General features: G+C 48.0%; 1 protein-coding gene across 1 annotated transcript in view; it reads left to right on the forward strand.

The window, feature by feature from the left end:
• Positions 1–7079, forward strand: part of RNF144A (ring finger protein 144A) — a 163848-nt gene extending 156769 nt beyond the window's left edge. The window contains exon 11 of the mRNA XM_058682450.1: positions 6017–7079. Coding sequence (XP_058538433.1) covers positions 6017–6070 — 54 coding nt within the window. The 3' untranslated portion in view covers positions 6071–7079. The remainder of the gene's footprint in view (positions 1–6016) is intronic.
• The last annotated feature ends 5360 nt before the right edge of the window (positions 7080–12439 follow it).

Raw genomic sequence — 12439 nt, forward strand, 5'->3', positions numbered from 1 at the left:
GGCTTTGCTTTCTTTCCTTGACTGTCCCCTAAGGCTGTTGGGAATATCCAGGGCAGATGGGGGGCGAGAAAGCCCTCCCGGCATCACGGAGACCTTGAAATTTACCTTGAGAATCTTTTTCTTCCCTGAGTATTGCCGTGAATGTCTTCCTAGCTGCCAAGCCACTGTCTTCTTCCTCACCTTGTGTCTCAGTGTTGTACCGGCTGGCAAGGGTGCTGAGCCCATGAAATGGTCTTTACGCTCTGGAAACATCCGTCGCTTTCTTCTGAGAACACAGGCGGTTAGCACCCACGCGGAGCATCGGTGCTGTTAACTTGTCCACCGAACAGGCATCTCTCACGTGCACATTATCCATTCTTTAAAAATTCATTTTGCGTGTTCTTGCATTTTGCATAAAAAATTTTGCATTGTCTCGCAATTTCATCTAAAGCTACCTTTTTCTTTCAATGCCATCATCATTAGAACTCTTTTTGTGTTACTTTTGAAACGTCCACTACGCATGCGTTTATGAGATGCAGGGAGGTTTATATATTTGTGAGATGCTTCACATCAAAGCACCGTGACATATTTCCACCTGCATCGCCCAGCAGAGCAGACGGAGTTTGTTCTAGAAGATACCATCCGTCCAGTCTAAGAAGGTCCTAAATGAAAAGTTTGTGAGCAGAAAACAGCTTGCAGTCTTGCCCATTCCTATCACAACAAGAGTTTTAAGCCGAGAATTAAATTTTAATTTTACCAAAAAATTCTAGAAATTGCTTCCTTTCAGCGCATTCAAATGGAGAATTGCACTGGTAGGCCGTCCACCGTTCAGTCACTCTTGCATTTCCAGAATAATCGCTGCTGTTCATGGTGCTGGTCTTTGAATGGCCTCTGCATTGTGCTTGCTCATGTCTATGAAATTAAATATAAATTAAACATAAAGATTTGGAAGCGCTGGCGGGCTACGTTTTTCTTTTTCTTTTTGCCTCTTGGTTGGGGGGGTTGGGTTTTATATTTTGTGAGCTTGGCAAAAATGATTTGGGGAATTTTCTTCCGCTTCTGTCTCTTCCTCCCTCCTTGTCCTGATTGGAAATACTGAATACTGTTTTCCTCGAAGATTCATTAGAAATCTCCTGTTAGGGGCGCCTGGGTGGCTCAGTCGGTTAAGCCTCCGACTTCAGCTCAGGTCACGATCTCACAGTATGTGAGTTCGAGCCCTGCGTCAGGCTCTGGGCTGATGGCCCAGAGCCTGGAGCCTGCTTCCGATTCTGTGTCTCCCTCTCTCTCTGCCCCTCCCCGGTTCATGCTCTGTCTCTCTCTGTCTCAAAAACAAATAAACGTTAAAAAAAAAAAAAAAAAAAAAAGAAATCTCCTGTTAATAAAGAGAGTGGGCTTGGCGCTCTTTTACGGGAATGGGGTTCATCCCCTGACTCTGTCTGTTCCATGAACTTGGGTCTACGTGGAAGGTCTCCTTTCTGTGGGAGGACACATGAGTGTGTGTTCTCTTCCAGATGCTGCGTGAACCCTCCGCAAAGTACGTTCCTGCCTTTTTTTTTTTTTTTTTAAACTTCCCGCTAGGCCTGCAGCCATTTCTTCACCATTAGTTCCTACTGTTAACAGTTCATCATTTTTACTGTTACTGTTGGCTCTTTAATGTGTAAAAACCAACTCATGGGTTTATTAATTACTTCTCACACTTACTGTCTCTAAATAAACAATTTCTGCCTTCATCTTTTTAAATTCTTTTGTTCTGCTTGTCTTAGTGTTTTTTTTCTTATTGTTTTCTAATTTCTTGAGTTGTGTAATTAAATAACACATTTCCATTCATGCTTGCTAATTGATATACATATTTCTGGCAGAAAAATCCCTCTGAACGCTTTTAGTCCTATGCTCTGGATTCTGGCATTTCGTGTTTCAATTTTCCTCCTGATGAGATGTTTTGCTTTTCAGTGTTGAGGTTTCGGTTTACTCTTTTTTTTTTTTTTAATGCTTATTTATTTTGAGAGAGAGAGAGACAGAGTGCAATCAGGGAAGGACAGAGAGAGAGGGGGAGACACAAAATCTGAAGGAGGCTCCAGACTCTGAGCTGTCAGCACAGAGCCTGATAAGGGGCTCGAACTCACGAACCACAAGTTCATGACCTGAGCTGAAGTTGGACACTTAACCTACTGAGCCACCCAGGCACCCCTTGATTTACTCTTTGATCAATGTGTTGTTAAATAGAAATTTCTTAAATTTCCTTCTGGAAGGCTTTTATAACTGGTTTGACATTCCAATTCCATTTTTTTTTTTTAATTTCTAAGTTTTTCTCCTATGTAGCATTTCTTTGGGTTTTTAGTGAAGTTTTTTTGTAGCCTAACAAAAGGTCAGTTTTTAAGGGCTGTTCCATGGACACTTGAAAAAGTTGGCCTATCTTCTGTTTTCATGGCATATGATTAGACATATGTGAAAAATATCCATTGATTGATTGATTGCATTGGTTAGGTCTTCTGTATTGTGATGTATTCCGTCTACTTTTATCTCTTATGAAACGAGACACGTATAAAGGGCCACCACTGGAGCATCCCCATGTGTCTGTGCCCTCTTTCGTTCTTCATAAATGCTGATTCCAGGGTATTTGGAGAATAAACCTTAGGTTTGTTCTGGCTTAAGTTCAAGTCCTGGCTCTATCACCTGTTAAGAGTCTGGCCTTGATTGAGTTCCTTTGTTTAGCTGAGCTGCCTCGTCTGGAAGATGGGCTGATGATTCATGTCCTGCCGAGTCTTAACCCACTTTAGGGGGAGAGCCTGTGATGTGCTAGCCCCACAGTAGATGCTGCTGTGCTTTTAACTGCGGCTGCCTGCTCATAAGCGCACCTGGCTGGCGAGCACAGTGGCTAGAGCTCGTGGTGACCTGTGCTCTCCGGCGCGATTCTAATGGGTTCGCGACTTCCTTGGAAGTTGTTTGTGCTGGTCCTTCCACTGCAGGCGCTACTACTGTCACTCGAGCTACTGAAATTGCGTTACCCCTCTCCCGGTGGCTGCTTGGGACCCCCATCGTTCCCGTTACTGCGTCTGCTGTGGTTATTGGCGACGCTGCAGAGACTCTACTTGGCGCTCCTTGTACCGCGATGGCGTCTCCCAGGGCAGCTGCTTCTCTTGCCGCTGCTACTGCGTAATCACTGGCGCGTTGGTACTGTTTTTTAGATTTATTTCAGGAGAGAGAGAGAACACGAACAGGGGGAGGGGCAGAGAGAGAGAGAGAGAGGGAGGGAGGGAGAATCCTAGGCAGGCTCTGCACCGCGAGCGCAGAGCCTGACGCAGGACTTTATTTCACGAACCGTGAGCCGGTGGCCCGCGCCAAAATCAAGAGTCGAGCGCTCAATCAGCTGAGCCACCCAGGCGCCCTGATGCATTGCAATGACTTATGAGCCTCTTAGTATAAAAGGAGGTGGGACCGGATGCAGAGGGTCAAGGCATCCTTCCGGCTTTTCCACGGACCCGCCTTCCTCACCTCACAGACGTCCTCACAGAGGATGGTCACCGCCCGCAAGGCGCCCCCGCAGACTTGCCACGACAGGTGAATGGGACAGCATCTCTGGAGGGTCTGCGAAGCTCTGGGGTGGTAGAGGTGGCCTCAGATTATGAAGCCTTGGCTTCTCCCTTGCTTCGCTTAGAGAGAGACAGGGAGCGACAGAGAGACAGAGGGAGAGCGGAGGTTAACATGAGCCAAAGATACAGGACAGAGCGCCTCAATTCCCGTGTCTGGTTCCAGATGAAATACCACTCGTGCAGGGAGAGGACTGTGCGGGGCTGGCAGTTCTGGAGGCCAGTCGATTCTGCGCCGTTCCTGGAGGAAGAGAGTAGGTAGGTGGAGGCCACAATGTGTCACTCTGTCCTGGGGGTATTGAGTCTCCAGTTTCCAGTATTATGACCAAGCTAAAGCCATGGACCCGTAGATACAATAATCTACTTTAGGTTTCAAGATTTGTTATCTCCTAAGTGAGACCAAGGAGATGGCTTTTGCAAAGGTTTCTGGGGGGGGGGGGGGGTGGCGGCATATACCAGAATGTGACGTCTACAGGAAGGAACCCAGTGTGGTTTTCATTAGGACTTTAAGGTCTGAAGTCACTGAGGAGCCTATTGCTTTCCCAAGGAAAGATGCGGTTAGAGTCTCCTTCCCCTTCCAGATTGCAGGACCTCGTGGCCCCGTGTCCGTCCGCCGTTGCTCACTGGGGGCCAGAGGTGACTTCAGAAGGGAGTAGGGCCTCCGATGCTGGCCTCCACTCCTGTTCACAGGGCTGCCTCCTCTGAGTTTCCACGCCTGGCTAAATGCGATCATGCCAAGGTGTATGCAACAGTGAAGGCAAGTATTACATGCTCAGTGGATGTTGTTATAACAAAGATCATCATCTCTTCTCTTCAGGGAACGTGGCTATAAAAGGGAGCGACCATGTGCCTGCGTATTTTAGGCACTTGGGGAACGTTACCCTTTTCTCTTAGATGTTCTGTCGCAACAGACAAGGATTCAGCATGAGAATAGAAGGTGACGTTTGCAGGACTGACAAGAAGCGACCAGAACCTTAGAATTTTGGAGGAGTAATGAGGAGACAGAGGTGGGCAGCTCTCAGTTAGGTGCCCACACATGTGTGGACGTGCATGAACTGCTCACGCACAACACGGAGGCTTTGATGTTGAATGTGATGTGATGTTGAATGTGCCAGGAGTTGGCTCAGATATGAAGCACGCTGGAGAGGCCGTGCCCTCACTCAGATGCAGGGGCTGACCTGGAGGCTGGGCCTGGACAGAGGTGCCTCACCTGAAGGGTCCAGTAGGTGACTCTTCATACATGGAAGTGATGGAAGGCAGTGCATTTCAGAGAAGCCCGATGGATTTCTCTAGGTTCCCAGCAGTTGGAGGGAGGGTACCCCCACTGGGGTAGGAGGCAAGGGGAGCTGAGAGCTAAATGATGAAGCAGTAGGTGGGAGAACCACCCTGAAGAATTTCTCAGCTCAGGCGTGTATTGCCAAAACCAGGTTTTTATCAGAAGCCCGAGCATCTTACGGGGTTGGGGGTCACTACCTTGTGACTGGTGTGGACGGAGCTGGGAGGCCACACACACCTTTGTCGGGGAAGGAGCCTCCCTGCTGCGTGTCTGGGGAGACAGACTGCTGGAAAACCTTGTTGGGTCGGGGCACCCGGGCTGTCCAGTCGCCCTGTGCAGAGGGACAAGTCTCAGCTGTGGTTGGGATGGCGTGGGCACCTTTGTCCCAGCCAGGGACTCTCCAGGTCAGTAAGGGCGTCTCCGGATGACTGGCCAAGAAAGCAAGTGCTAGTGGGTGAGGGGTCCACTGTGAACTGAGACCAAATGCAAAGGGGTCTGATGAGGTGACAGATAAGGGATACCCTATTGTGGCTTTTATGATCATTGGTCATTTACAAATCTTCCCCGGGGCTCACCTGCTTTGAAACATAGTATTTCTACAAGACAGGCATCTACGAGTTGGTTTTTCAGCTGTCATAATATTTGATCATTAAATTCCACAGATGAGGAACTCGGCCTTTGAGATAAGTAATTTGCCCAGGTTTACGCAGCGTGAGAGGTGGAAAACGTGACCGGCCTCAGAGCTGGTGCTTTATCTCTTGGCCTGAGTGTCCTAAACTCATCCGGGTTCTCAGAAGTCAGAATGGGTTGGTTGGTTCCCTCCTGAAGGTCATTTATGGCGATGTGTGCATTCAACCGTTGCCTGCAGGCAGCCTCTGGTGCTGTGTGGGTGTGCACTTGTGAGTATGGGATGTTCACCCGAGCCTGCGTCAGATTCCATCTAAGCCAACCAGGGGCCCTTCCCACCGGGTGTCACCAAACACCCAGCAAGGCCATTTAGCTGTTTTATAGCTCATGTGAGTGAGGCCGGGCTGGGTTCTGTCGTATGATGAGCCATAATTCCCTCTCGTGAAGCCCCAGAAACGTCTGTTTCTCTTCAGCCTGTTTAAAGGTTTTGCTTTATGAGATATTGGTTAATGATCACAAAGTAATAATCATTTGCCATTAAAAACAGGTGCTTGTCCCTGCACTTGACGCTGGTGTCTGGGGCCAGTGGGAGAAGAGCTGAGTCCCTACGCGGTGCGTAGGCATTGGCGGAAGAAGGCTGCAAGCCCCAAGTGGGCAGAGCATCCAGCTAAGGCCCCCTGAGCTTGTGCTTGGTGCTATCTTACTACCACCGGTCCTGTTGGCTCAAGACCTTATCATTTCCTTGGGTGGGGGCTCTTCTCAGCCCTGTGGACGCCCTGTCCAAATACAGGAAGGGCCCCGCACGCTGGAATTAGTCTGGTGGGCCTGCACTGTCGCCCTGATCTTCCTTAGAAAAATACAATTGACTGCCTAGAAAAACACCCAGAAAACAGATGCCAAGAAAACTGGTGACTGCTCACTGTGCGTGCCTGATTCTCCAGGAGCGGTAAACCCGACTTTACTCGAGCAAGGCACTGGGAGGAGACGTGTAGCTAGACTGCAGCCACGAGCAGCACCACCACCAAGCTCTTGAGCTCCGGAACGCGATTTTGTGCTACAGGCCCTTCTCAGTGCCTGTAACGTTGCCCCAGCGATGCTACAGCTGTTGGCCATGAGGGCCACTAGTTGGCCTCTTTGTGTTGGGTCCACGTCAGAGATTTTATAGGAAGCATGGGCCAGAAATGGAAGAAGCCATGATTCTTTCTCTGCTTAACCAAAGTTCAGTTTGGTTCCCTCAGCGTGTCCAGAAGCAAAAGTACGAAACAAGGCTTCTCCTTCCCCTGGATTGCGCCTGAGAACCTGGGAGCCTGGGAGCCCACCAACACCAAGGTCATATCCCAGAGAATTAAGTCAGAACCCCTGGGGCTGAGACGTAGGCAGCAGTGGCTTCTCTTGGGCTCTTGATCGCATCCATGTGCAGCCTCTCTTGAGAACCACTAGTGGGCCCGGGCTTAGAGAAGACAACAGGTGCGTTTGTTATATTAGAGAAACCAATCTTACTCCATTCTGAAACAGCCAAGTTATTTATTTTTCAATAGCTCCGTCTGGCTCTAGAGTGTTATTTTTGGATCCTCAACATTCAGCAGTCAATAAAAATGCCTTGAACTTGAGGGCTACAGAGCACTCCGTGATGTTCCATTTCAGATACTCGCTCTCCATTTATTCAATAATGACTGCCCGGGTTTCACTTAGCGCTAGGCGTTGTGCTGGACACAAAGATACAGCCGACGTCTGCATGTGAAGTCATAATCCAGTGCGCGAGAGAAACACGTAAGCCAACGACTCCAGTCCGGTGTCAATGAAGGGAAACCCACTTTATAGCAAGGGTCTCAATGAAGACAGGGTCCATCCTGGCGCTATCAGATGTATGCAGATCCCCAGATTCCAACGATAACAGCTGCTTAGGGCAAGACCACTGGTCTGGACGGCTCTGCTCGTTCTCGCCAAACATTAGAGCACCGCCTCTGTACTTGGGCTTTAAGACATGTTTCACAGCACCTTCTGTTGGAAACTTCACGCACCTGGCCCAGGGCCACACTCTGCATTTAAATTTTTTTTTTTCAACATTTATTTATTTTTGGGACAGAGAGAGACAGAGCATGAACGGGGGAGGGGCAGAGAGAGAGGGAGACACAGAATCGGAAACAGGCTTCAGGCTCCGAGCCATCAGCCCAGAGCCTGACGCGGGGCTCGAACTCACGGACTGCGAGATCGTGACCTGGCTGAAGTCGGACGCCCAACCGACTGCGCCACCCAGGCGCCCCACACACTCTGCATTTAAATGAAAGTCCACAGCTCTGGGTGGTAGGTCACTATAAGTGTATTTCACTAATCGGAGATGTTGGGTTTTTAGTTATTTTTCCCTTCCTGGCTACCAGCCTCTCTCAGGGGGCTGCTTTAGGTGAAGACACTCGTCTTCCATTGCCCACACTATAGAGCTCCAGACTCATTCCAGCCTCCTGTTGTTTGAAGGGGCGGGGTTGGTGCAAGGTACTAACTCAAGACCAGGTCCCTGGAAGAACATTAGCTGAATGAGCTGGGCTGCAGACCCAACCCCCCCCCCCCCCCCCCCCGCGCCCGCCCCCGCAGGTGTGTGGGCGGGGCCTTTCCCACCGCCGGTAGACTCCAGCTCCCGCCAGTCGATGCATAGCAACCAGGAGGATTTTCTCCCACCAAAATACACCGCTAATCCTTGCTGCCTCCTCACACTCCATATCTACTTCCCCAAATCCACATATTTGTGCAACAATTTCCAAGCCTCGGGTCCTGCAAAACTCCTTTGCACATCAGACGTTTAAGTCTGTTCATTTATCCCAGTGAGTTCGTCTCTTCCTTTGACATTCTCTTGGTGAACAGGGGACTCGGGCGAGCCTTTAGTCATGACTCCTGCCCACAGGTCCATATCGGGGACTGTATCACTTATGCTGTATGTTGGGCACATCATTATTTTATGTAAATTAAGAGGTTAGGTAAAGAGCACGGGTACTTATTGGGAGACTGAGTTCTATTTCCTGTTCTCCCTCAAAGGTATTTCCTGAGCTGGGGTGGGCTGTTTGGAATCCCAAGGCCTTGATTTGCTCCCGTGTAAGACGAGAGGCTGGGGTTCTGTCCCAGTCCTAATTTGAGCTTTGGTGTGAGACCATAAAAAAAGAAGGAAAAAAAAAAATCTAAGTCTCAGTTAAAGACAACTGAAACACCAGCAAGTCAATGGCTTATCCAGAAAGCTTGTAAGGGAGTTTTGGATCACTCTAGATCTTTTTTTTTTAAAAACAGCCCTCTGCCCCAAGCGATGAGCATCTCTTGACCAGTCAGTGCATCTGGGCATGACACTCAAAGCTTCTTACCCTTTTATCTCCCAAATATCCCGTGGCGAGTCAGTGTAGAAGTCTGTGTCACAAGTGCAGCTCCCAGTGGGTGCACACTCTATGTGACGGCTGTCTTCCTGCCTTTCGCAGACCCGACGGTGGGAAACTCCAAGGCGGGACATTCGTAACGGCCTCCGCACACAGCGCTGCCTTCTGTGCCCAGCATGTCCGCTTCCCGACAGTTGTAGGTGACAGACACCTGCACCAGTGGAGTGGCTAGGGAACGTCGCTAGGTGTGTGTGTGCTTTAAGGAAGAAAAAAAAAAAAAAGGAAGCAGAGGAGTTGGGCTTTTTCTCTTTAGCTTTTGTGGCTGGCTGCTTCCTGCTTCATAAATCTGGGGTGGGAGGCGGGGGAGTTGGTGAGCTGCGCCCCGCGTCCCCAGCCTGTGGGAGGGGGGTCAGGGCGGCACCTCTCTGACCAGCTGCCCGGTCCATCTGCAGCTGGGATCTGCTCCGTGATCTACAGCCACAGCGCTGCGCAGGGGGCCTTTAGTGCTGCTTCATGGCAGCTGGTGTGAATGGGAGTGGAAAAATAAACCCTTTTCTTCCCCAACATCAGGAAAAAATGCTCCCAAAGACAGACAGACACACACACACACACACACACACACACACACATACACACCTCAACTCTTCCTGGTTGCAGTTCTCAGCCTGTGATCTGAGCCCCTGGGTTGGGGTTTTTACTTTTGAAGGTCTGTTTTTGCTTGGAAGCAGATTGAACCCCCAGTGATGTATCAAGGTCATTGGCATCCAAGTTTCCAGCCTCCAAGGGAGCTAGGAGGAAAAACCCAGGAAAAAGGACTGGTCTTGAATTAAGAGGAAAAACATGTCCATTTCCATTCCCGTTGGATTTTAATTTCAAAACACATACCATAAAATGACAGATTGCAAGCAGCTATTTTCCAAGCCAGTGGAAACTCTGTGTTTTACTGGACTAGCTTGGTAATGCAGGGGACTGAATATGGACCGTGGGTCTGTGTGCTTTTAACTCCACGCCCGTGCCCACACCCAGTACCCAGCAGTCCCTGGAATCTTGTGCAAATGCCCCTTCATTCAAATGGGCTCTACTCCTCTCTGAAAGTACCCTGCCTCAGTTAGCACAGGATCGTGATAGGAACTGAGTGAAAGAATACGCATGCGTTTTTTTCTTCCACTTGGCAAGTATTTTTAATAGCTACTAATAAATCCAAGCACTCTTTAGTCTTTGGTTAAGAAAAACCCAAAGCCCTGGGGCACCTGGGTAGCTCGGTCGGTTAAGCGTCTGACTTTGGCTTAGGTCATGATCTCTCGATTCCTGAGTTCGAGCCCCATATCAGGTTCTCTGCTGTCACTGCAGAGTCTGGAGCCTGCTTCCCATTCCGTGTCTCCCTCTCTCTCTGTCCCTTGCCCACTTCTGCTTTGTGTCTCTTCCTCTCTCAAAACTAAATAAACATTAAACATTAAAAAAAAAGAAAAAAAGAAAAACCCAAAGCCCTGAAAGGGTTCAGAGCCCACAGAGGGAAATGGAATTAAGTGCATTAGAGTAATAGGTGTTAGGGCAAGTATTTTCAGAGGACCCTGTGGGGTGCAAAGGAGGAAGTTACCAAGCCTGCCACTGGGGAGAGGCGTCAGCAAAGGAGTGGGGCATTATGGTTACAGTTGCCAATTCACACGGCCCGGAGTAAATGCTAACCATCTTCAGGAAGCCCCTTCTGTCATTTCAGCCTAAAGTGATTTTTGCTTCTTCTGGGCTCCAATAGTTTAGTTTCTAAAACTTGTTTTTACTAGTTCCGAATGCATATCGAATTTCTATCCCTAGACATCATGGGGGCAAGGACGGTGATGATACACCTGTATTCCTACTCATACTTGGCAGGATAGATAGATAGCACATGTTTCTTCTTTGCCTTGAATAGAGAGCTGGGCAGGAGTCAGCCTCGCTCAAGTTCATGCTAAGATCTGTGCGCCTTTGGCCTTCATTCTGTGCCAGGCCCTGGCCGGCTCAGGTCCAGTGTGGACAGATCGGAGGTGGGGGGTGAGTTCGTTGCCTGCAAAGCATCCTCAGGAAAGCTGGCCTCCTGATGAAGTTAGTGTCTGTAAAGGTCCTTTCTCCTACTGCTGTGATGTGGGGGAAGGTTAGCACTAGTTGAAAGAGAACGTGCTAACAGGAATGAAGAGAACAAACAAGGTCTAAAGAGAGCTACAGTTGAGGAAACCTGGATTGGCGTGATAAAATAGACCGTATTAGAAAGGTCACGGTCCATGGGCTTCCTTATTCTGCCACTGTGGATATGTGACCCGGTGTCTCTAAGCTTTGCTTTCTTCATCTTTAATTGGCACTTGTGAACTACATTTTAATAGTGAGGAATTAATGATATATATACACACACGCACACACACACATGCATATATATATACACATGAGAATGCTTCACAAATTACTGTCATATAGAAAAAAAAAACTGGATTAGGACTCACATAAACACAATTATGGAAAGGGAGCCCATGCATTTCTCTTTAAAATCATAGTAATAACTGTGTATGGTTTAGAAAATTCAGAGTAATAAAAGCTTAAGGAAAACCTGTAGACCCTATGATGCTCTTCCTTAGGCCCCAGTCTGCTGCTTCAAACCCCTTGCTGTTTCTTCTGGTGTAGAACTTCAGATTTCTAATAATACATACTTACTCTATTTTTTTAAAAAGATTAAGCACATCCTCTGTTGACTTACACTGTGGAAGGTGAGGGTTCTTACAGCACACCACGTGTTCACTGCACCTATATTTTATTAAAAATTGATTTTTTTTCTATCCACCTGCTAATAATTCTTTCTGAAAAGGTATTTAAAGTGCCACTAAATACCACCCAATACTTAGGATATATATTGGTCCCGTTGCGTTATTGCTGTTAAGACATCCTGAGACCTCCCATCCTCAGGCTCCAACACGGACTGTTCCATGGTGAGCCTCTGGTTCAGCTGTCACCCTGGCACTTGCCTTCACAAGTTTCTGGGAAACCCACTTTTTGCCACACCTCATTTGGATTGCCTTCTTTCTAAACTTCATGACTTTCTCTTTTCTTGGAAATTTCCTTTTTCATTTGTTGGAGCACATTCTCCAGTAGCTTTCTGAGAAAAAAAATGTGCATAAGATGTTAATCTGGTGGGAGACTGCATGCAAAAATACAATTATTTGGAGCGAAGATTTTGTTTTGGTTAGATAAACAGTACTAGATCAGAAATTATGTTCATCCCTGAACATTGGATTCTGCAGATAATTATTTCATTGAGTTGTAGCAATTGTTGTTATGAATCCCATCTGAGTCCTTATCTTTAAAGATGTGTTTCTTAGCCCTGAAGCTTTAACTCTCTTTTCCTTATGCTTGGTATCCCGAAAGTTTGCCATGATGTTTCTTGCTGCAGGTATTTTATTCGTTTATTTATTTAGTGGGTCACTTTATTAGTTTCTTGTGGCCACAACAATCACCACTAACTGGGTGGCTGGAAACCAAACAAATGTACCCTCTCAAGTTCCAGGAGCTGATAGTTTGAAATCGGTTTCCCTGGGCTGGGATCGAGATGTTGGCAGGACCAACATCCTGCCTGCAGAGGGTCTAGGAGAGAACTT

This window comes from Neofelis nebulosa, chromosome 9 (assembly GCF_028018385.1).
Source record: "Neofelis nebulosa isolate mNeoNeb1 chromosome 9, mNeoNeb1.pri, whole genome shotgun sequence".
NCBI classification, from domain to species: domain Eukaryota; kingdom Metazoa; phylum Chordata; class Mammalia; order Carnivora; family Felidae; genus Neofelis; species Neofelis nebulosa.